This window comes from Aspergillus terreus, genomic scaffold (assembly GCF_000149615.1).
Source record: "Aspergillus terreus NIH2624 scaffold_14 genomic scaffold, whole genome shotgun sequence".
Taxonomy (NCBI): Eukaryota; Fungi; Ascomycota; class Eurotiomycetes; order Eurotiales; family Aspergillaceae; genus Aspergillus; species Aspergillus terreus.
The window spans coordinates 1,096,358-1,120,780 of NT_165937.1; the positions used below are offsets into that span (position 1 = coordinate 1,096,358).

Genomic DNA, 24,423 nt, shown 5'->3' on the forward strand with positions numbered 1-24,423 from the left:
CTAGCACCTGATCCACTACGTCGCTAGTAGATTAGGCATGTGTAGTGTAGGGTTTCTGCGCTCTGGATTCGGCCTTTCGCCCATACAGACAGTACTTTCCCTGGAATGGAACGGTCGATGCCGAGTTAGCTGGTGAAGGTACATTTTGAATCCAGACGCACGAGAAGCCAACCAACGGGTCCCAAACGCCGAACCATGTTTTTCTGTTGAACAATATCTTTCTGTTGTAGCTTGGATTTCATCTTTGTCTTACTTTTTGCTCTTATTCTCGCCTAGTCGCTCTCGAATGTTTCAGAAGTGTCCAGTGGTCTTTACCGCTGCGGAACGAAGACACTTTCAATTCGAGTCGTACTGGTAGAATCAAAGAACTCGTTCATTAAATCGTTGTTGAGAACGTCATCCCTGCGACTTCTATCTATCATGTGCTATATCATATCATAACCCACGACCTCGGGTCGCATTTTCACGTCCAAGTAGATACGGGTAAAAGAAAAACAAGTCTAAGACGTTAAGTCATGACCAAGTCGGGTATAGAAGGTTGAAATCCTAAACTTTTGCAGTGTATATTTCGCTCCGTGAAGTTGTTGAAGCTTTCGCTGTTTTCTTTCTTGTTTACTTATTTTGGTAGCAGGGCGCCGATGCCTAGTTAGAAGGGGTGTAGGTCTTCTTGGGGAAGGGGAAGCTATTCATTCGTTAGCATATTGTTTCGCGGGGATACATCGCGTGGCGCATCTTGTCAACCCTGCTCCGGGGGTGACTTACGAGGGACCCAGCTCCTGGATGCTGAGGCTGGCGAGCCACTGGCCCATGTGCATGCTCTCCTCCAGGGACTTGCCCTGGACAACACCAGCGCAGAAACCACCAGCGAAGGCATCACTAGAGTCGTTAGTGTGTGGACATTTGGAACTTCAGAGGTGAAGCTTACCCAGCACCGTTGGTATCATTGATGCTCTCCTTGGCAACCTCGTGCACGGGGAACTCCTTGACTTCGACCTCGCCGTTGGGCTTGACGGTGGCAGCGATGGTGGGGAGGGTGCCCTGGGTCACGATGGCGACACGGGGGCGGTTGGTGTTCTTCTTGGGCAGCTGAGCCAGCTTCTTGGCGATCTCGACGACGTCATCGGTACCCCAGCTGTGGCTCTCGGAGTAGGCGCGAGCCTCGGTCTCGTTGCAGAAAGTGTAGTCGGTGTAGGGGAGGACGGTGTCGAGCTGGTCCTTGAAGAACTGGGGGATGAAGGGGGCAGAAAGAGAGAGCATGAAGATCTAGAACGGGGAGTAAGTGGCGTAGTCAATATCATCCAGGGTGTTCTCCCAACCCGGTCAGGGTCTCTTACCTTATTCTTCGCGGCAGCCTCCTCACCCAGAGCCTGGATGGCGGGGACACAGACGGTCAAGTGGTAGCCACCAATGTAGTAGACCTGGGCCTTCTCGACGAGCGACCAGATGTGGGGCTGCTTCAGATGCTCAATCTTGTACTCGTTGGCAGCGGCGAGGTGGGTGCACATGCTGCGGTTGTGGCCAGTGATCACAACACCGCACTTGCCAGTAGGCTGGACCTCGTCGACGCGGTACTCGGTGTGGACGCCGGCCTTGTTGCAGGCATCCTTGAGGATATCGGCATACTTGTCCTTACCGACACAGCCGATGTACATGACGGAGTTATCGGGCAGCATGTACTACATGGGGACCGTGGGTTAGCTCGTTTCGGATTTTGCATTGCAGAGAGGCAGTACCTGGGCGCCACGGGCAGTGTTCTGAGCGGCACCACCAGCAATCAGCTTGGCGTCATGGTTCTGGAGCAGTTCCTCGTAGATGCCCATGTGCTTGTCCTCGGCGAGGATAGCATCGTTGTCCTTCAGGCCATACTTTTGCAGGAGGGCGGCGTCACTGGTTGAATTGTCGGGTTAGTCGGTTGAAATATTCCACATATCACTTGATGCTCATTCTGGGTGTCAACATACCCGACGGCCTGGATGTCTAGATGTTGCTGAATGTCAGCAAACAGAGTGACCAGGATGTATCAGCTTATGGAGGAGTGGTACATACCGAGGAGGGGGTTCTCCAGACAGAGGAAGGGGTATCCTTGAGGGGCAGCCATGGTGGATATATAGAAATCTGGGGGTTTTGAGGGGATTGAGGGAGAGTTAAGGGTGGGAGGGAGGTCAAAGAAGGAGGAAGCAGAAGAGAGAGTGCAGTGGAGGAGGGGAATCTGGAGGATTATCGACGGAGGGGCATGCGGGGCGGTGAATAATACTGCCGCTGCTGTGTTGCAGGAGACATGGTGATTCTCAGCCCAACAATAGTGGATTTGAAGAAGTGGATTAGATCTAAGGAAAGGTAGCTAATATAAGGTCCCGTTAGAGGCATATGATGTATGAATTAGAGTCTACAAGAAGTATAGAAGAAGTAGTGACAGTAGAAGAAGTATACGGACTTCTTGTTGTCGGCGATATCGGGGATTCCCAAAAGGGTCTAGTGGCCCATGACCCTGACTTCATCGTCTTTCTACTCCAGAATACACAGAGTACACACTTACTTCTCTCCACAACCCCCATAACGCGAGACCTTCTCTCTCTATTCTCCACCATGGCTGACGCCCCTCTTGGAATTGCAGAGACCATTCAGTCCGCTTCCTTGAAGAGAAACCCCTCCCCCTTCCACGACATCAATCCGTCAACAGCCACCTCCGAGAAGCTCCCCGTCGTCGACCATGCTCCCTCCGACACCGAGAGCATCTCTTCCGATGTAGTAGACCCCCGTCACATGGTCCGCTCGGTTCCCCGTCGGCAGACCCTCCCACCGCTGCCCGACCTGCGCTTCGAGCAAAGCTATCTGGCCAGTATCCGCGGCGCCGACACCTGGGGACGAGTCGCATGGATCACCATCCGCGATCAGGTACGGCAAACCTCATTACACCATCAGTTATGGGCAAACTAAGACCGTCTGAACTAACAATCCACCCGCGCAGGTTCTCCTCCCCCTCATGCAAGGCACCCTCTGGACCCTGGCGCTGTCCGGCTGGCGCTTCTGGAACCGCAACGCCTCGCTCAGCGGACAGACCCTCGGAAGCAGAATCCGCAGGTGGTGGTACGAGGTCAACAACTGGAAATTGCCTCCCCTGCCGTCCATGAATGATCGGCAGTTGGCCGCGCAGGCCGAAGACGTGAGTGGTAGCCCGCTTCTCCCCCTGTGCCTGGTTCTTCCGCGTGTCTTGTTGCGGCTGTTGATTCGAGGCTGACATTTACGGAGTTTTTACAGTTCTATACGGCGCAATTTGCCACCGCTGGGGCTGACTAGGTGACGACTTTCGTGTACATTGTTGCTTGTGTTCGGTTGCATTCTGGAGTTACGGGCTGGCGTTATATGTATGCATTTCTGCATGATTTGTCTCTTCGCCGGTTCCGAGAAGATATCTGGTCTATACATTCCCTGCCTAATTGTGAAATATCGACTGTCGATCTGACTGGAACGGGGTATATACCCATATTTGCCCATTGCCATTCCCTAATTCTAAACAATCCCTACATTGTAGCCTCCCTTCATCGACGTTCATAGCCAGACTTTTAGGTTACAACATTGACCGGAATTTGCCCCCCATCACACAAACGCCTAATACAGGTCCACCTCGTATACATTAATAGTAACTCAACGCTCAGAAAATCTAGCAGTCAGCAGGATCGCCCGGCTCTACATAGCCTAGGCAGTCTCGTTGGGACCAGACGCAGCAGCCGCCGGATGGCTGGGAAGCTCCGTCGTAGAGGTCATGATAGTCTGAGGGGCGGCTCCATTGCCTCCCTGCCGTGGGCCTCCAGTCCCATTCTCTGCGGGACCGGCTTTCTGCTCCACGGGAGCCTCGCTGGATACCTCAGCAAGTGGTTTCGTATCCAGCGCTGGCGGAGGCTCCTGAGCTGTGACTGGCAGCCCATTGACTGCCGGCAGCTGTGGCTGGGCTGGCGGTAACGGGCCTGCGGCTTCGGTTTGGACGATTTCCGCTTTGCTTTCGCCATTCTGCGGAGTTGGCTGCTCATCAAGAGCACTCTCGCCGCTCGGCATCTTGTCTTTGTTGTATCGGAGCTGCACCACCAGGCTTCTGTTTTCTGCATTGACGACTGACTCGTCGCCGCTCACTTCCTCTTCGTCGTCGCCTTCAAACTCGTTCTCGTCTTCCTCCTCGCCGCCCTGCCACTCGTTACCGCTCGATTCGCCACCATCAGAGCCCTCGTCCATTTCATAATCCATCTCATAGGCGTATCCGTTGGCTCGAGTAGTCCGAGTTCGCTGGGGTCTGCCCTCCTCTTCCTCATCTCGCTGTCCACTCAGCAAGGTCTCACCGTATAAGCCCCCCGCACGCGAGCGGATCTGTCTTCCGCTAGCTGTGAACCTCGGGCCTGCGGGCTCAGTAGGCGTAGAGACACCGGATGTGTTGCGTGTCGATCGTCGGGTCGCCGGGAGGCCATCCGAGAAGATGTCCTCATCGTCCGAGTACGTATACTTCAACTTCTTGCCGCGAGTGCGACCCTCATACAGGGAGAATCCAGGTTCCGGTCGAGCGAACTGAGCCTTTCGGGCGATGCGATAATCGCGGCGTTTACGTTTCTGTGTTACTAGGTGAGCCATGGCGACAGGAAAGACCGATACAGTGGGCATCTTACCTCCTCCGAGCCCTCAAATCGAGGGATGGAGAGTCTGATCTTCTCGCTCAATTTCTTCGAATTCGTGCTTCGCTCCTGCTCGAGCTTCTCCGCAATAGCTGTCAGTTCAGGAATTGTGCCCGCCACGCTCCACCAGGTGACATTCTTCAACGCTGGATTGCTCTCCCGGTACAGTCTGAAGTGGGTGTCGTCCAGTCCTTCAATCAACCAGTACCGGCGCTTCAATCCGTCGCGGCCCCAAGGCTGGACCGAAAGCGGTTGGTTCAGATCATCTTCGTGACGGGCTTGCTTGTAGGATTCTTTGATCTTCGCTTGGACGGCTTCGGAGGACGACAAGGACCAGAGAATGAGCGACTTAAGTAGTACCAACTAGGCAAGTCAGTTGATTGAAATGTCAATAAGGCCAATGCGGTAGTCGCGTCACGTACGCGTTGTTCGGGGGTCATTCCCGCGAACGATCCACCCCCATGGAGGGGATTCTTCCCTTGCCAAGCCTTGGGCCATTGCGAAACGTGCGTCTGAATCGCCTCTTCCAGTGGACGTGTGTAGTGGTTTCGCCTGCGCATTAAGACAGTCAGTCGGGTTTCGATAGCAAGGGCGAGATGATCCTGTTCGAGACGACAAGTGAAGCTGCGCGCAGCTTCACGTCGTAGGTCGGGAAGGCGTGTGGCGCAACGTACTCCACGTCTTTCTTTCTATTCAACACCAAGCCCAATAATGCACACAATAATCTCTCGATATGGTCACCCGGTGGGAGCTCCGAGACACCTCTCTCGATGTCTTGGGGTCCGTAGTGTGGCGTCGATCGCGGGAACACTTCGTGGAAACGCGCGCGGAACATTACAATGAACTGTGTTGCGACGGGTCAGCGAGATTGTTCGCGCGAAGGACGGTAGACGCGTCAAATCAACGACGATGAAGCTCGGGATAAAGTGCAATTATATGTAACTTACTGCAATGTCTGGATTGTCCGCCAAAACATATTCATGGGGTGGTGAGGGAGCTCGTTTCGGCGGCGGCGACTCGGATTCCTTCTTCTTGAAGTACTTGGTGATACCGACAGGCTCGTCGACAGCCATGGAGGCAGGCTCCTCATCTGAAGGAGGCGCCGATGACAGCGACGAAAGATCGGAATCGGAAAGAGACATGTTAGACATGTTCTGGTGAAAGGTTGGGGTTGACGGAGTGGTGGTGACGGAGGAGAAAGCGGGTGGGCGAGTCCGCGCCGCAAGAAGTACGTGCCGAACTACTGCTTGCTACGGTTGGAGCGCGGCATTTACGCGCGTGGTCAATGGCAGCACATATCACGGTAGGATCCGCGCTCATTCAAGCGCATGCATTCTGTTCCTCTGATTTTGGAGATATTTCGTCTACATTTGGAGCGCATTTCTATCTAAGCATTTTGATGCGATCAAGGGATCCGGACGCGCAGAGAGATGAAGAGTGATGATGATGGCTGTCGCAAGCAAACTCTGCGTGTAAAACAATGCAGGAAGAGAGCGCATCGACTAAGGACTCCAGCACAGTTGGATGAATGTGCAAGAGAGATGGAGAGAAACCTCTCGTCTCGAGTGTAGACTAGACAGAGGGACCTCGGATACGGCGCGGTGCGCGCGTTCGGGTATGTTGCAGTAGACGGTCAACCACGCAACACAGACCGACTGGTCCACCAGATGGACATCCAACGTTGAAATTTGGGTCTTCAGAGCATGCCGTCGAGGTATCTAATGACGCCGTTGACGCCACTGTCACCAGATAGACGGTATGGGAGTGACGGGGCAAGATGATCGTAAACCCGTATCAATCTGGATATGCACGACTGCCATTCAGGCCCTAGAGATTGGAATCAATGATGCTTCAGGATTCATCGGGGAGGCTCATGTTGGCCATATTGACGTGTTATAAGGGACCGGTAGACGGAGACCATTGACACAAGTCCGTCTCAACGCATTCGGGCTGCCATAGACAGGACCCTGGCGGGGGAAGTCAGGAGTCCGATTCAAGAAGTCGACTCCACTTTATATCACGGCGAAACTCTTGTCACATTTGAGATAGTCGACACAGTCCACACAGTCAACGACACGAGGATGGAGAAGTGCTCGTGATGAATGGTTATATAAGCGCGGTCCACTTTAACCGCAACAACCGCCCCGCCAATCACCAGGCAGGGTTAGCACCGCCAAGATCCCAAACGGCGCTAGCGCCAACTCGGTTAGGTTAGCGATTTCGCCCTAATGCCCACACAGCCCTCAGTCTCCGACGAATTCTCTACTACACCAACCCGACAAGCCCATCTTCGATCTTGAGGTACGAGAATTCCAGTCAACTCCCACCACTCCCCCAGGGTCGCAGGCGGTCTTTCTTTCTTCTCGACAATACTAACCTCCAGGTCTATCTACAGAAAGTCGCCATGGGTCGTGTGATCCGCAACCAGAGGAAGGGTCGTGGATCCATTTTCAGTGAGTGCGACCGCAATGATTTCGAAAATTTGAATGCATCCCAAAAGAACCGCGAATGCTGATGGAATTCCTCGCCTCTAGCGGCTCACACCCGTCTCAACAAGGCTCCTGCCCAGTTCCGTACCCTCGACTACGCTGAGCGCCATGGATACACTCGCGGTGTCGTGAAGGAGATCATCCACGACCCTGGCCGTGGTGCTCCCCTCGCCAAGGTCCAGTTCCGTCACCCTTACAAGTTCAAGATGGTCACCGAGACCTTCATCGCCAACGAGGGCATGTACACTGGCCAGTTCATCTACGCCGGAAAGAACGCTGCCCTGACCGTCGGCAACGTCCTCCCTCTCGCCTCCGTCCCCGAGGGTACCGTCATCACCAACGTCGAGGAGAAGGCTGGTGACCGTGGTGCGCTCGGCCGTACCTCTGGTAACTACGTTACCGTCATCGGCCACAACCCCGAGGAGGGCAAGACCCGTATCAAGCTCCCCTCTGGTGCCAAGAAGGTTGTCAAGAACACCTCTCGTGGTATGATCGGTATCGTTGCCGGTGGTGGTCGTACCGACAAGCCCCTGCTCAAGGCTTCTCGTGCCAAGCACAAGTTCGCTGTCAAGCGCAACTCTTGGCCCAAGACTCGTGGTGTTGCCATGAACCCCGTTGATCACGTAAGGAGCCTTTACCCCGAATCGTTTGCAGAATTGGATGACTGACATGCATTTTCTCTACAGCCTCACGGTGGTGGTAACCACCAGCATATTGGTAAGGCTTCGACCATCTCTCGCTACGCCGCCCAGGGTCAAAAAGCCGGTCTTATTGCTGCCCGGAGAACCGGTCTGCTCCGTGGTACCCAGAAGACCAAGGAGTAAGCGGGGTATCGAGTGGAGTTCTTTTGTTTGTGACGGGTTGAAAATGCTCTATTGCTATGAGACATCTGTACTTAGGCGACTGCGGATTACCTTCCACGCGTCCTTAGCCAAGTTAAGGTTGTGGCCAAATTTCATTGATGATTAAAAAATACAACGGGATGGTCAAAAGTCACTCTCCGGGTATAATGGATTTACCATAATGAATCTGTTGGATATATCTTGGTGTACATCTGAGTAAATGTGTCATGACATGGGACTATGCTGGTACAACTGCAGTGGGTGTTGAGACTTGGTATATGCTGCGTCGTTGAACCCTTCAATTCAAGATGTCCTTAGGTGTACATGTGCATCTCGGTTTCCATCCTTATCGATTACATTGGGGCTGAAGAGAATGAATGTTGATTGCTTCCAGGGGTGGTTGTCGCCGTGATATATATATACGAATGTGAGTATGACCACCCACCTGGTATGCACCATCAACGACACCGGCGCTATCCTGCATGGGCAGACCACATCCAGTATACGGTGCTCCAACTATCCCAAGTAGCCTCAAGCCAACAGTCAACAGTCAACGATAATCACCTGTATTATTGACAGTCATCGTTCTGCACACACTGCTCTGGAATTGACCAATCAGCGGGCAACCCCGCAACTTCGGAGGCGATTTAAAAGGCCACCATCATGTCCAGGTCCTGCTCCAGTCTCTCTACAACAATCCAATAATCACTAGAACCGGCGGACATATCAAACGAAGCCCATTTCAATGTGATGGTCCAGAAAGATCTCCCTCAAAGACTACCCCGACTAACCGCGAGCACCACATCCCCCCAGTCTGCCGCCGCACGCTGGCAAGCCGTCGCCAACCGCGACGCAACCGCGGATTCCTTCGTCTACGCCGTGCTCACCACAAAGATCTACTGTCGCCCATCATGTCCTAGCCGCCTGGCCCGGCGGGCCAACATCCGGTTCTACGACACGCCCTCCCAGGCCGAAACCGCCGGTTTCCGGCCCTGCAAGCGCTGCAGACCGCAGACCCTCCGACCCGAGAACCCGCAGGTCCAATTGATCGCACAAGCATGCGCGACGATCGAGTCCGACATTAAGGCCGGCTCCAAGCCGACGACGCTGCGGAACCTCGCGGCCCAGGCCAGCCTGACACCCAGCCATTTCCACCGCGTGTTTAAGCGCATAATGGGCGTGACGCCGGGACAGTATGCTGCGGCCATGGTGGATGGATGCGGTCCGGTTGGAAACGCGGCGGCTGCGTTTCAGCCCTGTGGTCTTGTGGATGGGTTGTGCGATAACGGCGTGGCTGCGGAGGTGGACATGGATTGGAACGATTTTGACGCCCTAATAGCCGCGGAGGCGTATTTGGACTCTGGTCTGGGAGCTGTGCCACCTGTGGATGATGGGGTTTCTTTATCGACTGGGGTTGGGATCCCTGGCGCCACGGATATCCTCGACTGGGATCGGTTTGTGGAGGGTTCACCGGATGAAGGGAGGCAGTGAGGCGTACAGGCTGTTCGCATGGGTTCCTAGATTGGATGGCTGAGCAAGGTAGTAATGAAGGTTCCTTGCGTTCATTATTATTATTATTATTATTTCACGTTACTCAGGAATGGAAGGATGGAGGGTTGGCGGGCGCGGGGAGATATGGGGGCTTTATGTGTTCTTGAGCGATCTAATCTATATGACGCACCATGTATGGCCCACATCTTCGTCCATGCTTCTGGACTTTCAAGGTTGATAAGGACCCTACAGTATGTAGATGTCAAGCCGTGATTGCGACTGCTCCAGTCGACTTCTCCTCACTGTGGCGACTTGGCAGATCCCCTCAACCCACGGACTCAATGAATGCAACAGCTCGCTGGGGTAAAGTGAGCATTGGCCGTGCGGTACAAAGATCCGAGCGCGTACTCTGTATGTACCTACAGTAGGTACTATCCCATTTCTGCGAATAGCTCTGCGAGTAATGCTGGATACATAGGAAGAAACACCAAAACCATGGCATTGTGAGACACCACAGTGAGACAATCTTGCTACTGTGGACACCCTCCGTACCCTCCGTACGATCATGGACGAGTGTGCTGTAAATAGCAGCGTGGCAACATCCAGCGCCTGGTGCGTCCTCTCAGGAGAAGCCGCTGCCCACCGGAAGGCCCACCGCCGCGTGTCACCGTTCAGGCTAAGGTTTCAGGTACCTATCCTTTCCCAGCCGGGTAACCATCCTCCATGGTTGTTTCGTCCATCCAGGGTCTGCTTGCGAAACCTCTTTGATGGTGGAGGGGTGGCGGCTGCGTCGGTGTTATTACCGGTATTTTGGTTATAACAATAACAAATCAGGATAAAAACAACAATCAACAGTTATTTCATTGTTCATTAATCCGTAATTAGATTATCCCATCGTGGTTGGGGCAGCCTCTCCATTAAACCATCCCACTTCCATCCCTCCGGTCTGGACTCTCTTCTTTCTTCTCCTTCCCCATCCCTCTCATTCCCATTCCCATCCCCAATTCTCATTCCCGTTACTCGTCTCCTCGACGCTGCCATACCTCGCTCTATCTGGTGGCACTGACAGCATCAATCTCTCTCTGTCAGACATACATTCCTCTTTCCGAGTGGTTCCCCATCCTGACAGGCTTCAGGTCTGGTTGACCGCATTCGGTTATTTATATCTACAACCATCGCCGCATTAAGCTCCCGAAGATTCTTTGCGACCTTCTTTCTTCATATCTATTGAACTTGATTAAACTATTCTTATTCTTCTTTTCGCTCCTCTATTCCTGGAATAAACTCGTCCTTAAATCAATATGAACGTCAACCGGAAATTTGACCGCTTCAAACAATGGGCCGGCGAGAGGATGGGAGGTGAAGTCAAGACCAACCTCTCCGATGACTTCAAGGCTATGGAAACCGAAATGAACGTGCGGCATGACGGTGAGAAGAGCCATCTATCACTGCAGCCCCCAGAACAGCCACTGATTCCATCCTTCTCAAGGCGTTGATCGCATCCACAAATCCATGACTGCCTACGTCAAGTCCATCTCCAAGCGCAGTGAAGGCGACGACAAGGAGAAGACTCTGCCTATCGCGCATCTGGGCTCCAGCATGGTCAGCCATGGGGAAGATTTTGACGCACAATCCGACTACGGCCGCTGTCTCTCCAGTACGTTGATGCCATCGCCTTTCCATTGTCTCCTTGCATACGGTTCCCCGCTAATCGACCTCGATAGTGTTTGGTCGCGCGGAAGAACGCCTGGCGCGGATCCAGGAGACATACATTGCCCAGGCGACTTCTAGCTGGCTGGAATCGCTGGAGCGATCTCTGGCGCAAATGAAAGATTACCAAGTACGGCTGATTCGGCCAATACTTCTGCGGGAGTCACTAACATACCTTCTCTAGTCTGCGCGGAAGAAGCTCGACAGTCGACGCTTGGCCTACGATACGTCTCTTTCGAAGATGCAAAAGGTCAAGAAAGAGGACTTCCGGATCGAGGAGGAACTGCGCACGCAAAAGGTGAAATATGAAGAGGCCAATGACGACGTGTTCCGCCGGATGCAGGACATCAAAGACGCAGAGGTGGATGGCGTGGTCGACCTGGAGGCCTTCCTCGATGCGCAGCTGAGCTACCACGAACAGTGCAGAGAGGTGCTTCTTCAACTTAAGAACGAGTGGCCGAGCAGGTACGTGGGGACTGATCGCAACCTACGCATCCATAAGATCCCGATAAGACTAACGCTGGGACAGACACTCGCAAGCCCCTACCCCCAATGGCCGCCGAACAGGCCGCGCCAGATCTAACACGGCACACTCGTATCAGGAACGGTACGAAGCTCTGCAAGAGGAGCCCGCGAACGGGGCGGACGCACGGCCGATTATCCGGTCGAACCGGCCGACTTCGGTCTATACGGGGGACATGAAAGACGCATACGCTGCCGAGACGGCCCCTCCTCGACCGGGATTCAACCGGACAGCGACCTTCGAGGGCCCAGCACAGCTGCGACAGGAACAGGCATCCGGTTCTCAGCAATGGCCAGCTCGGACCATCAGTGAGACTTATTCTAGCCAGCGGAACGTGGCGAATCAGTCTCGTCCCATCAGCCGGGTGTATGAGGATCCCTATCAGGACCCGCCGGAGGAGACCAGCCCGTTCAATGGCAATTATGGAGGGTCTGTATCACGCCGAGGGAGTTCCGTAACGTTGAATGGGGTGTCGTTGCATAAGAAGGCACCTCCGCCGCCACCACCCTCACGGGCGAAGAAGCCTGCGCCGCCGCCGCCGATGAAGCGGCCGATGTTGAGTGCTGGAGAGGCATAGCTGGGATTGGGAGTCTGGGTTGAGGGGTGTTTTGATGATTGGTTCTTCTTTGAATGTATGTTACGTAGGGTCTGAAGGCGCAGGAGTTGACAGGAATTGATTGAATTGCGGACAATGAGCTGGTGCTCTGAGTAGTGAATGTAGTGAAGCTGAAGTCCCTACGCATGTGTAGCTCTGTCGATAGTATGTAGGTAAGGTAGTTAGTTCTGTTACTAGGTAGGGATGTCTTCTTCAACAGAGGATAGGATGAGTCAGCCTTAGTCAGCAGCCGTGTCACATGACTTCCCCCAGCCAAATTCTTCCCATTTTCCCATCGCCGCCTGCTGCTTCTCCTCCTCCTCCCCGTTACAGGCACAGACAGGCTGAGCACCACCGCCAGTTTTCCCCGGCCAAAAGTCGCGACTGTCCCGTCCCCTCCATCTCCATTTCATCCATTTCGCTCTCCACGCGCGTTTCCCCTCCGCCCTCTCGCCCTTTGGGCTCCCTTTCCCTCCTTTCTCACCCTCCCTTCGCCCCCCTTTCCCTTTTTCCCTTGTTCGTCGCCGACCGCCCCCGGCTCCTCTGCCATCGCTCCCCGACGCCCCGGCCGGCAAAAACATCACGAAACTATCGCCAAGGTCCAGATATTGACCACTCTTTGTCGCATCCATTGACCACTGACGCCCCCGTGCCCGTCCCGCTTCACCCTCGTCGCGCGCCCGGTCGCCTCTTTGGCGCGACCTGGCGATTCCCACCGTCCACCGGTTTTCCCTCTACCCACGTGTTGCCCCCGACGCGCCCGCCGTCGCATACAGGTCCATCCCGACGTGTTTCTCCGTCATATGTATAGACGAACATCGCGCTAGACCATGGCTTCCCTTCAGTCAGTGCCGAACACGGCACCTGGCAACATGAGCTTGCCGCCGAACCTGACACAGCAACACATCCAAGAGGTCTACCAGGTACGATATTTCCCCCTAGACCTTCGTCTACCAGCTACCACCCACCCCTTGTATTTACTCAATTTTTCTTCACCCATTATATAAATATTCTTTCTTTCCCTTCCCTCGTCCATGAATTATTATCTGACCACCTCCAAGAAATACAAACAGATGCAAGAGCAGGGCGTCCGCCACGACGACCCTGAATATCTCAAAGCCCATAATCTTCTTTCCGCCGTCCAACGACAGCAGGTGTTCCAAAAGCAAAGACAGATCGCGCAACAACAACAGCTCCAAGCGCAGCAACGTCAACAGCAATTGAATGGTACGACACCTGAAGCCGCCGGCCCAAATGGTATGCACGGTAGGTCCACTCTTCCCTGCGCATATATTCCCCCGCGAACATTCTTCTAATTCCAAATTCCCTGCAGCGCGAAACAACTCGGTTCCGACCGGAGCTGGCCAGGATGCCGTGTCCACCCCCACTGGCGCTCAACCGCAAGCGCCCTCTGGCCAGGCCGCTTCGCAGAAGGGTGCACCTGTTGCGAGTGGTAGTTTCTCTCCAGAGCAGCTGTCCATCCTGAGAAGCCAGATCCTGGCCTTCAAGATGCTATCCAAAAACCTCCCGCTCCCCCCTCGTGTACAACAACAGCTTTTCCCGTCCAAAAAGTCGCAGACTCCGGCGCCTTCCGACACTGTCGCAGCTGCTGAGGGTGTCATCGAGGGCGTGAGTCAGTCCAAATCGGAACAGTCAGGCCCTGTCGAGGACATCACTCCCAGCAAAGAATATTACGAGTCCTTGCAATCGCCCTACGAGTCAATTCCCAAGACTATCACCTTCACAAATCATGCCTCGCGTGCTAACCGTATGCGCGTTCCCGCCTTGATGCCCGTCGGCATGGATCTCGAACAAATTCGGGAAGAGCGAGAGACGGTGCTCTATAACAAGATCAATGCGCGGAAAGCCGAACTGGCTGAGCTCCCGGCCAATGTCGGCGTGTGGGATACCAGCCGCAGCGACACCGCCACGGGTGATGATTCTCTGAAGCTGAAGGCTCTGATCGAATACAAAATGCTCAATCTGCTGCCCAAGCAGAGACTCTTCCGCAAGCAGATTCAGAACGAAATGTTCCATTTCGACAACTTGGGCATGACCGCGAACCGCGCATCCCACCGTCGAATGAAGAAACAGTCCCTTCGGGAGGCGCGGATCACGGAGAAGCTTGAGAAACAGCAGCGCGATGCTCGTGAGACCCGGGAGAAGAGGAAGCAGTATGACCAACTCCAGGCGATCCTCAACCATGGTCTCGAACTTCAAACGGCTGCTAGCCAACAGCGCACTCGCGTACAAAAGCTGGGTCGTATGATGCTGCAACACCACCAGCATATGGAGCGCGAGGAGCAGCGTCGCGTCGAGCGCACGGCCAAGCAGCGTCTCCAGGCTCTCAAGGCCAACGATGAAGAGACCTACATGAAACTGCTGGGACAGGCCAAGGATTCCCGTATCTCCCACCTTCTCAAGCAGACCGACAATTTCCTCAAACAACTTGCCGCCTCCGTCAGGGAACAACAGCGAAGCCTGGCCGAGCGATACGGCGAGGAGGATCAGTTCTACGAGGAGGACGAGGACGAAGACATTGCCTCCGGAAGCGACGACGAAGAAGGTGGTGGTCGACGCAAGGTCGATTACTATGCTGTTGCGCATCGCATCAAGGAAGAAATCACTGAGCAGCCTTCGATTCTGGTGGGTGGTACGCTGAAAGAATACCAAATTAGAGGTTTGCAGTGGATGATCTCGCTCTACAACAACAACCTCAATGGTATCTTGGCCGACGAGATGGGTCTCGGTAAGACCATCCAGACGATCAGTTTGATCACCTATATCATCGAGAAGAAGAAGAACAACGGGCCCTTCCTGGTCATTGTGCCCCTGAGTACTCTGACCAACTGGAATCTGGAGTTCGAAAAGTGGGCTCCTGCGGTCAGTCGCGTGGTTTACAAGGGACCCCCCAACGCTCGTAAACAGCAACAACAGCAGATCCGTTGGGGCAACTTCCAGGTCCTCTTGACTACGTACGAATACATCATCAAGGATCGCCCGGTCTTGAGTAAGGTCAAGTGGACTCACATGATTGTCGACGAGGGTCACCGTATGAAGAATACGCAGTCCAAGCTTAGCAGCACGCTTTCTCAGTACTACACCAGCCGGTATCGGTTGATTTTGACTGGTACTCCGCTGCAAAACAACCTTCCCGAGCTGTGGGCTCTGCTGAACTTCGTCCTGCCCAATATTTTCAAGTCGGTGAAATCGTTTGATGAGTGGTTCAACACGCCGTTCGCCAATACGGGTGGTCAGGATCGCATGGAGCTGAGTGAAGAAGAACAGCTGCTGGTGATTCGTCGTCTCCACAAGGTTCTCCGGCCCTTCCTTCTGAGACGTCTGAAGAAGGACGTCGAGAAGGATCTCCCTGACAAGCAAGAACGTGTCATCAAGTGCCGTTTCTCTGCCCTGCAAGCCAAGCTGTACCGCCAGCTGATGACACACAACAAGATGGTCGTCAGCGACGGCAAGGGAGGAAAGACGGGTATGCGTGGTCTCAGTAACATGCTGATGCAGCTGCGCAAACTGTGCAACCATCCTTTCGTGTTCGAACCTGTGGAAGATCAGATGAATCCCACTCGGGCGACGAATGATCTGCTGTGGCGTACCGCCGGTAAATTCGAGCTCCTAGACCGCATTCTGCCCAAATTCCGAGCAACCGGTCATCGTGTCTTGATGTTCTTCCAGATGACGCAGATCATGAACATCATGGAGGATTTCCTGCGCTTGCGGGGTTTGAAGTACCTGCGTCTGGACGGTTCCACCAAGTCCGATGATCGTTCCGACCTTCTGAAACTGTTCAACGCCCCCGGTTCTGAGTACTTCTGCTTCTTGCTCTCGACGCGTGCTGGTGGTCTCGGTCTTAACCTTCAGTCTGCCGACACTGTCATCATTTTCGATTCGGATTGGAACCCCCACCAGGATTTGCAGGCCCAGGATCGTGCGCATCGTATCGGTCAAAAGAACGAAGTGCGTATCTTGCGTCTGATTACCTCCAATTCTATCGAAGAGAAGATCCTCGAACGTGCACAGTTCAAGTTGGATATGGACGGCAAAGTCATTCAAGCCGGAAAATTCGACAACAAGTCCACCAATGAGGAGCGTGATGCGCTACTGCGAACTCTGCTCGAGTCTGCCGAGGCGGCTGATCAGCTCGGCGACCAGGATGAGATGGACGATGATGACTTGAATGATATCATGGCTCGTTCCGACGAAGAACTGGCTACCTTCCAGCGGATTGATAAGGACCGTCAGCAGACTGATCCGTACGGACCTGGTCATCCCCTCCCTCGTTTGATGGGAGAGAGTGAACTCCCCGATATCTACCTTGCTGAGGACAACCCGGTTGCGGACGAAGTCGAGGTCGAAGTCGGTGGGCGTGGTGCCCGCGAGCGCAAGGTCACTCGATATGACGATGGTCTTACCGAGGAGCAGTGGCTCATGGCGGTCGATGCCGATGATGATACGATCGAAGATGCCATCGCTCGGAAAGAGGCTCGCGTGGAACGACGCCGGGTGAACAAGGAAAAGCGCAGCCGCAAGGCTGGTGGCGACTCTTCGCCGGAGCCTTCGCGCGAGAGCTCGGAAACTCCTCAGCCCAAGAAGCGGGGCCGCCGTGGCCCTGCGCCGAAGCGTAAAGCGGAAGAACTTGTTGAGGAGACACCTCAGCCCAAGCGCAAGCGAGGCAGACAGGCCAAGCCGGTGGAGACGTTGAGTCCTGAGAACCGGGCTATCTTGCAACAGATCCTCAACAATGTCTACCAGTCATTGATGGATATGGAACAAGAGCTCCCTGCCGATTCTTCCGATAGCGAGGACGGACCGGTGACTCGTTCGATCATCGAGCCATTTATGAAGCCGCCGCCTCGGTCGCAGTATCCCGACTACTACATGATCATTCAGAATCCTATTGCGATGGAGATGATCCGCAAGAAGATTAATCGCGAGGAGTACCAGAATCTGAGGGACTTCCGCAATGATATCCACCTTCTTTGCCAGAATGCTCGAACTTACAACGAGGACGGCAGCATTCTATTCCAGGATGCTAATGATATCGAGGTGAGTTGACCATTCGGCGTATCTTATTCGTCTGATACTAACTACCAATAGGCCAAGTGTCTCGCGGAGCTCAAGAAGGAAACCGAGGGCCATCCCCAATTTGCCAACTACGACGACTCAGTATCGCCGGCTGACCAGGACCCGTCGGCGATTGCGTTTTCCGGAGCGGACACGCCGAGTGCGGCTACTCCTGGTCAACCGAAGCTGAAGCTCACCTTCAACCGGGATAGCACCGGGGTGGCCAACGGCAGTCCGAGCACTGGGATGAACGAAGATGAGTAACGTAACGGACCACTCTTGTGGAAAAGATGATGCCTTTTGCAGTTCTTGATGGATTTATACTTCCTGTACTTGTTTAGGTTTTCATGCGGTGGAAGATTTGCCCGAGCATTGCATTTTTCTTGTGGTTCTCTTACACTTCTACCTGTAACCCTTCTGGCTTTTACTTTCTGGACGGCGTTCTGTACTTTGGTGACCGGGGATGGATGATGGGTCATGGCGCAATGCTCTGTTCTCCTCGGGACGAGGGCAAGGTGATCTTGATCGCCGATGTTTTATGCAACTATTATTATATTTCCCTCCTGCCTTGTATTGGCAAAATCAAGAGCCATGTGTCTATTTCGCGTGCATTTGTGTCTGGCAGTTGGATCTGTTTACTGTCTGGCAGCCGTATGTTATGTACTATGGGTAGATACTCATGTAGGTAGTTGTGTATGGACTTAATGTGTGGGATATAGTGGAAAGGATAAAGATCAGTTCTGTATCAGCTCATTCAAATTGTGTCTGATGTACAGTAGTATATCATATATTGACCGTTGAGTTGCAAGAAAATATGAAACAGTTCTCTAGATATACTAGCCGAGAAGGCCATCTATAGAATCGATCGGAATGCCACGATGGATTTAGGGTTAGTTATCTCATAGGCAACCAGATGACTAACCCTCCCATCTGTGTGGTGCACGCTGTTCGAAGAACGAGACATACAAGGGAAGCGAGTGAATCGAGTCTGACGCACCAGAGCTACTAATGAGGTCGCACAAACGAAGCCGGGCAGGGCAGAATCACTGCGAAGAGACGCCGAAGAATGACGAATTTCCTGTTCGACGTCATGACCAGCCACGTGACTTCCCGCCCGCTTTGGCCGCAAGCGCCAGCCGCAGTATTATTATTCTTCGGATGCTGCCTCTCTCCCTCTTCCTCCACTGCTACTGATAACGACCGCTCTCCCTTCCTTGCCATATCATCCCCTCCCACTGTCCATCTCACCTCCCCGAAAATCCCCAAACCCATCAAAAATGGCTTCCATCCAGGACCGTGCTCAGCACGCCATAGCTCAGCTTGACAAGGAGGTACGTCGTCCATCTGTGTGGGTGTCGTTTTCGCAGGCGAACCCCCAGGTCCTCGCCGGTCCCAGCCTCTCCGACAGGGACCCCGGGCATTGAGAACAGCGATGGGAGTTATATCATCCTCGTCCTCTTTGTCGTCCCGTCTATTCAGAGGTTGTGAGATCGGTGGTGTGGAATTTCTTCATCTCGCAGCAAGCTAACCGACCTGTGTGTCCTCAGCTCTCCAAGTACCCTGTCCTCAACAACCTCGAGCGTCAGAGCTCCGTCCCCAAGGTCTATGTCGTCCTCGGTCTGGTTGGCATCTACTTCTTCCTGGTCTTCTTCAACATCGCCGGTGAATTCCTCGTCAACCTGGCGGGTTTCATCATCCCGGCCTACTACTCTCTCAATGCTCTGTTCACCGCCGGCACCGCCGATGACACCCAGGTACGTATTTTCTTTCTTCAACCCCATCTGACACGGAAACATGATCAGAGTGGCTGACCTAGATTTTCTCTCTTGTAGTGGCTGACGGTATGTTCGCGTGATTGCTGGCGCTCTCCCCCTCTCGACGCTCACGCCTAGGCTCCTGTCGGGGCACGTGACGTCGTTGCCCTGAGGTGACGAACCGATGGCTGACATGTGATCCTACAGTACTGGGTTGTGTATGCCCTCTTCACCGTGTTGGAGAGTGCCATCAGCGCTCCCTACTGGTTCCGTAAGTTGCCGAACTGACGATGTGGTGTGGGAGTCTTCGCTCGATGCTAATTTCGCAACAGCCTTCTACTACATCTTCAAGCTTGCCCTCGTCCTCTGGATGGCTCTTCCCCAGACCAAGTAAGCTCCCCAAATCACCCCGGCCATGCCACCAGCGTCGCGGCTGCTAACACGGATCCAGCGGCGCTCAAATCGTCTTCCACTCCTTCCTCCAGCCGGTGCTGGGCCGCTTCTTCGCCAGCGGCTCCACCTCTGCCAACCTTCGGGCCCAGGCCGATGCCGCTACCAAGTCCCAGTAGATCTGACCAAGTGTGTATATGCGACTTGCATGGCGTGCGTTTCTCTCATGCCATGGGTCGGGTCGACTCCCGCGTTCGCGGGGCGGTAGCCGGGCAAGGAATGAAGGAGCCGATGGTGACGACTGTCGGTGCTGTGTACGAAGGAGTGCCAGATTAGCGACGTCCCTTCTGACCGGACGGGACTGATTTGGAGCCTTCGCTTTGCTTTCGGATGATGCTTATCTGTTTGTCATGACATGTTCAGTAGAATTGCTTGTGGTGCTTCTGGTGGATGCGGTTTCGGGCTGTTGCTGTGTGTGATGCGAAGTAGTCTGGGGTTTTGGTTATGGAGCGCTGCGTACGAAGTTGTCCAATTTGGAACGTTTTATCTCCCTTTGGGTGTATTGACATAGAACTCCTGTCGGACTGTAATCTCGACCGGATACGGGTATTATACATCGTAAGGTTAACTAATTTCCTGGAGAACAACCACCCGTGGAAAGAAGGCAAGAGACCCGAAAACGCCATGACTCCATAACCGGCATATCCTACGTGACGTGATGGTGATAGTGATGTACGGGATCGAGACCCAGCGATCCCGGATTAGAACAGCATCTAGTACGCAAGACTCTCGTCTCCTCTGGAGATCAGTATAACCCGAAACGATTCTGCCACCCATCAGAACGCGGGTTGAGAACAATGCGGTAGGGGAAGGGGTTAGAGTCGCTGGTAGTGATGGGGGGAATATGGTCCTTGTCGCGGTTGACGACGGCGAGGATCTTGAGCGCGGCCTTGTGCAGCATATTTTCCATGGCTTTGCGGACTTTGGCGCGTTCTGGTCCGTTACGTTAGTCTTCGTCTTCCTATAAGTTTCATAGGTAGGAAGCAAGCCATACCGGACTCGGTCCGCGGCGTGGCGACGGTCACGTCGAGATTCCACACCTCCCAGCAGACCTCTTCCTCGGCCTTGCCGGCTAGGCCGCCGAACCAGATGCCGGAGCGACGGCGCTTCTTTTCGTAGAACTCGACGGCGAGACGGCCGCGGACGCCGCCGGAAGAGGAAGAGGAAGAGGCGGAAGCCGGGGCGGAGTGCTGGCGGATAAGGGCGCTGATGCGCGAGTCGATCAGGGTGTCGAGGTCGGCGTCGTTGATGGCGGGGAGGGTGAAGTCGAGGACGTCGAGGGTGGAAGGCCTGATGGAGGGGAAGTAGCGGTGGAAGAAGATGAGGTTGAGGATGCCTATTTTTCTTAGTACAAGAGGATGGCGTATGGGATATACAGTGGGAAAATAGTGTACCCTTTAAGACGTCGCGCACGCTGGTGGTGTCCGCAAAGACCTCCAGGAAGTACTCTGGAGGGGTTCTGCGGGGTTCCATCGTGGTTGGGAGGAAACGGAGGAGGGACGCCGCGGGCGGTTATCTTGACTGTCAGGGAGAAAAGGCCGAAAAGCGACCCAGCTGGGATGGATCGCTGGGTCGTACGGAGGTGGATGTGGTTGGTGGCGTGGATCTGGGGAAGTGGTTGATGAGGAGGGGAGGACAGGAGGAGAGGAGAGGGTGTGATGCGATGCGATGTCGGAGTGAGATAAGAGTCAGACGGTGTCAGCGGGCGGTATCTGACGGGGACGTCATGGGCTGCATCCTGTGGAGAAGATGAGATGGAGAGGAGAAGGCAGAAGAAGATGAGAAAGAGGAGAAGAGAAGATGGAGGAGATGGAGGAGAATGGGGATGAGGATGTAAGGCATGAAGGAGGGAGACACAGGAGGTACATCCGATTGCTACAACAGAGTACGACGATGGAGGTACCTCCTATGAACCACGCCACCACTGTGATTAATATAGTTATGACATCTATAAATCCAAGTAGAAATCTAAATGGTAGAAATCCCAATATAGCATTTGAAAGAAATGAAGTTCAACGCATTCAATCTGAACAATCCATGATCAGGATCGTCCCTCGTCTTCACGTTGGTCTCTTAACCGAGGCTTCTCCAGCCTCCCCGACCGTTGCTTGTTCTCCATCCGTTTCGACTCTCCATCTCCGCCTTTTCTCCATCTTCTTTGCTTCCCTCACCACTCACCACTCCGCCATCACTCCATCTCAATCACTCCCACTCTCTCATCTCTAGAATGATCCTGACTGCTCCTCGCTAACACCATCCCATCGCTGCTCCATCATGATCGGTGCTACGAGGCGCTGGTTCCGGCGCAATCGCAAACCCCTCGCCATCGGAGCTGGCGTCATCGGTGCAGGCTACTTAGCCGGTCAGTATGTCTTATCCAAAATCTCGGAAGCTCGAGAACGGATGAGCAGTGATCGCATCGCCCGAGAAAAGTAAGCCAGCCTCCATACCCTGACCACCCTCTGCTCGCGTGCGCTCGGCTGACCATGCGGCACGGCCTAGTTTACGGAGACGTTTCGAACAAAACCAGACCGACTGCACCTACACCGTCCTGGCCCTCCTCCCGACCGCGGCGGAAGATATCCTGGAAGCTCTCCCCGTGGAGGAATTGACCAAGGAGCTCCAGAAGAAGCGGGCCGAGCGCCTGGCTCGGCTCAATGCCGCTGAAGGCACGGGGTCGGACATGACCTCTCTCGCGCCCAGTCTCACCGAAGAGGATCGTCGCAGCTTGTCCAGCTTCCAGAGCGAAGGCTTCGTTCGCACGAGCCAATTGACGGAGGCTCCGGGGGAGAACGATGCTGAGTCGCGGCCCAAGAAAAACAAGACGCAGTTGTGGAACGAAGTCAAGATCACTTGTATGTCGGATGGATCTGCTGGAGGGACGTTTACGAACATGCTGACCATTCTTTTATAGCGATTACGCGGTCATTTACCCTGATCTACACTCTGTCTCTCCTCACCATCTTCACCCGGATCCAGCTCAACCTGCTCGGTCGCCGAAACTACCTCTCCAGTGTCATTTCCTTGGCCACGCCGGCAGATGCGTCGACAATTCGTCTGGAGGATCATGATGACGACGATCTGACGCAAACCTTGGGCAATGATTTCGAAACCAACCGACGATACCTTGCGTTCAGCTGGTGGCTGCTCCACTGCGGCTGGAAGAACCTGATGAAGGAGGTGCAGGCGGCCGTGGAGGAGACCTTTGGACCGCTCAACCCGCGAGAGGATATCTCTCTGGGAAGGTTGTCCGACCTGACACTGGAGGTTCGGAAACGGGTCGAAGGCGCTACGGAGGAGGACCGCAAGTATGTTCTGTTGTTTTTCGCGTGTGGAACTGATCGCTGACTCTCTTTCAGACACCGCAAGTGGTTGTCCTATTTGCTGCCTCCTCGGGAGGAGGAGGACAAGCTCTTGGAGGAGTCCGGAGTTCTGGGGGTGACGGAGCCCTCGACCTCCCAGACCGCCACGACGCTGCGCCATCTGCTGGACGAAACGGCCGACCTGATCGATTCGCCGACTTTCACCCGCATCATGATGCTGCTGAACAATGAATGCTTTGAGACCCTGATCCAGCAGTGCACGGCCGACGCGTTCAAAGCCTCGCCGATGCGCGCTCCGGAGACGGACCCCCAGTCCTTCTCCTCGGTCGCGACGGTGGTTCCGGGCGCTGATGGCTCCGAGCCCAAGACCAAGCTGGCGAATGTGTTGGCCGTGATGGCTCGTCAGGCCCACGTGATCGGGAACGGTACGAACCCGCCGAATTTGTATGTGACAGCGATGGACCAGGGAGTGCGGGAATTGGAGGCGTTTGCGGCCGTCATGTACAGCTCGAATTTTGATGTTGAGTTGCTAGGCGCGGGAGCGAAGACGGAGGCTTTGGACGCGGAGGCGGCCGGTTCCGACACGGTGATTATCGAGAAAGAGGACATTGATGAGCCCGCCCCGACGACTGGAAATGAGTCTTCTGCATTTGAGAAGGCATGGGGAAAGGCCGTGGAAGAGCAACCGGCGAGTGGGAGTGCGGCATAGAAGGGCCTGCTACCTGCTGCATGCGACGGAGTGATATACTTGATCTTTGCTTTTCTCTCTTCTTTCTTTTTCTTTCTCCCTATAGCTTATATGATGAGGTCAATCCTGGCGATTGGTAGAGTGGGATGGGGATTGTATGATAGCTGCTAACTATCTAGAGAGGAGATCCTTGGCTTTATTATGGGAATGATATGATAGTTATGAATTACTATGAACTATTATGAACTATTATGAACTATTATGAATTATTACGAATAATATTTCAGGGACTCGGTAGTTAGGTCTGACATAAGCGCGGGGAAGGATCCAGCTGTTTATTCCTCTTACGGAGTAGTCTACTCTCCCTCCTCTTCCTCTTCTCCTCCGTCAGGCCTCCAATTCTGCCGTCTACCTTGAATCCTTCAGGCCTATGCCCTCTCAATACTCCGTATGTTGTTTCCCGACTTCCATTCCAGCTGTCCTCCTTATGTTATTGACTCATCCAGGACCCGGACTACTACCCGATGGGGCCGAGATCGGCCAACTTTAGCTTGATGGCTAGAGCCTCGCGGGGGGAACTAGACTCGACTAGATCCCTTTTTTGTTGGATCCTGCGCGCAACTAAGCAATCGACGCGACTCATGCGATTCCAATAATGAGACTTTCCCCGCTGAGGAGCATGGCATTTCCGGCATCGGGTCCTTCTACTGGTTCCGGCGCCATGTCTGACTACTACATACGGAAGTATCCTGGTCGCATGTGCTGGTCGCATGTGCTGGTCGTCAATCCTTGCCCTTTTCTCCCCCCTCTTTTCTCACCAG

General features: G+C 54.1%; 10 protein-coding genes across 10 annotated transcripts; 7 read left to right on the forward strand and 3 right to left on the reverse strand.

Moving 5' to 3' along the window:
• Positions 1-642: 642 nt before the first annotated feature.
• Positions 643-2,098, reverse strand: ATEG_09393 (adenosine kinase; the record flags this gene model as incomplete). Its single annotated transcript, XM_001218014.1, has 7 exons — positions 643-682; positions 763-876; positions 926-1,263; positions 1,335-1,676; positions 1,734-1,887; positions 1,962-1,977; positions 2,047-2,098. 7 exons carry the CDS (start codon positions 2,096-2,098, stop codon positions 643-645), a joined length of 1,056 nt encoding a protein of 351 aa, XP_001218015.1.
• Positions 2,099-2,586: 488 nt separating this feature from the next.
• ATEG_09394 (DUF1770 domain-containing protein) lies at positions 2,587-3,297 on the forward strand (the record flags this gene model as incomplete). The annotated part of the gene is made up of 3 exons (XM_001218015.1): positions 2,587-2,895; positions 2,969-3,163; positions 3,259-3,297. 3 exons carry the CDS (start codon positions 2,587-2,589, stop codon positions 3,295-3,297), a joined length of 543 nt encoding a protein of 180 aa, XP_001218016.1.
• A 399-nt stretch (positions 3,298-3,696) lies between these two features.
• Positions 3,697-5,800, reverse strand: ATEG_09395 (uncharacterized protein; the record flags this gene model as incomplete). Its single annotated transcript, XM_001218016.1, has 5 exons — positions 3,697-4,596; positions 4,653-5,021; positions 5,081-5,210; positions 5,378-5,502; positions 5,606-5,800. 5 exons carry the CDS (start codon positions 5,798-5,800, stop codon positions 3,697-3,699), a joined length of 1,719 nt encoding a protein of 572 aa, XP_001218017.1.
• A 1,262-nt stretch (positions 5,801-7,062) lies between these two features.
• On the forward strand, positions 7,063-7,971 carry ATEG_09396 (60S ribosomal protein uL2; the record flags this gene model as incomplete). Its single annotated transcript, XM_001218017.1, has 3 exons — positions 7,063-7,111; positions 7,193-7,770; positions 7,834-7,971. The coding sequence occupies 3 exons, from the start codon at positions 7,063-7,065 to the stop codon at positions 7,969-7,971; spliced, it is 765 nt and encodes a 254-aa protein (XP_001218018.1).
• Positions 7,972-8,739: 768 nt separating this feature from the next.
• mpt (putative DNA repair and transcription factor Ada) lies at positions 8,740-9,480 on the forward strand (the record flags this gene model as incomplete). The annotated part of the gene is made up of 1 exon (XM_001218018.1): positions 8,740-9,480. One exon carries the CDS (start codon positions 8,740-8,742, stop codon positions 9,478-9,480), a length of 741 nt encoding a protein of 246 aa, XP_001218019.1.
• A 1,301-nt stretch (positions 9,481-10,781) lies between these two features.
• On the forward strand, positions 10,782-12,290 carry ATEG_09398 (BAR domain protein; the record flags this gene model as incomplete). Its single annotated transcript, XM_001218019.1, has 5 exons — positions 10,782-10,908; positions 10,970-11,137; positions 11,205-11,320; positions 11,375-11,655; positions 11,720-12,290. 5 exons carry the CDS (start codon positions 10,782-10,784, stop codon positions 12,288-12,290), a joined length of 1,263 nt encoding a protein of 420 aa, XP_001218020.1.
• Positions 12,291-13,138: 848 nt separating this feature from the next.
• ATEG_09399 (putative RSC complex subunit (Sth1)) lies at positions 13,139-17,651 on the forward strand (the record flags this gene model as incomplete). Its single annotated transcript, XM_001218020.1, has 4 exons — positions 13,139-13,231; positions 13,370-13,574; positions 13,642-17,369; positions 17,421-17,651. The coding sequence occupies 4 exons, from the start codon at positions 13,139-13,141 to the stop codon at positions 17,649-17,651; spliced, it is 4,257 nt and encodes a 1,418-aa protein (XP_001218021.1).
• Positions 17,652-18,664: 1,013 nt separating this feature from the next.
• yop1 (putative membrane biogenesis protein (Yop1)) lies at positions 18,665-19,710 on the forward strand (the record flags this gene model as incomplete). Its single annotated transcript, XM_001218021.1, has 6 exons — positions 18,665-18,718; positions 18,935-19,141; positions 19,220-19,228; positions 19,349-19,412; positions 19,474-19,531; positions 19,593-19,710. The coding sequence occupies 6 exons, from the start codon at positions 18,665-18,667 to the stop codon at positions 19,708-19,710; spliced, it is 510 nt and encodes a 169-aa protein (XP_001218022.1).
• A 626-nt stretch (positions 19,711-20,336) lies between these two features.
• Positions 20,337-21,064, reverse strand: ATEG_09401 (autophagy-related protein 101; the record flags this gene model as incomplete). Its single annotated transcript, XM_001218022.1, has 3 exons — positions 20,337-20,524; positions 20,586-20,927; positions 20,986-21,064. 3 exons carry the CDS (start codon positions 21,062-21,064, stop codon positions 20,337-20,339), a joined length of 609 nt encoding a protein of 202 aa, XP_001218023.1.
• Positions 21,065-21,865: 801 nt separating this feature from the next.
• ATEG_09402 (peroxisomal biogenesis factor 3) lies at positions 21,866-23,623 on the forward strand (the record flags this gene model as incomplete). Its single annotated transcript, XM_001218023.1, has 4 exons — positions 21,866-22,023; positions 22,094-22,446; positions 22,506-22,899; positions 22,951-23,623. The coding sequence occupies 4 exons, from the start codon at positions 21,866-21,868 to the stop codon at positions 23,621-23,623; spliced, it is 1,578 nt and encodes a 525-aa protein (XP_001218024.1).
• Between the last annotated feature and the right edge of the window lie 800 nt (positions 23,624-24,423).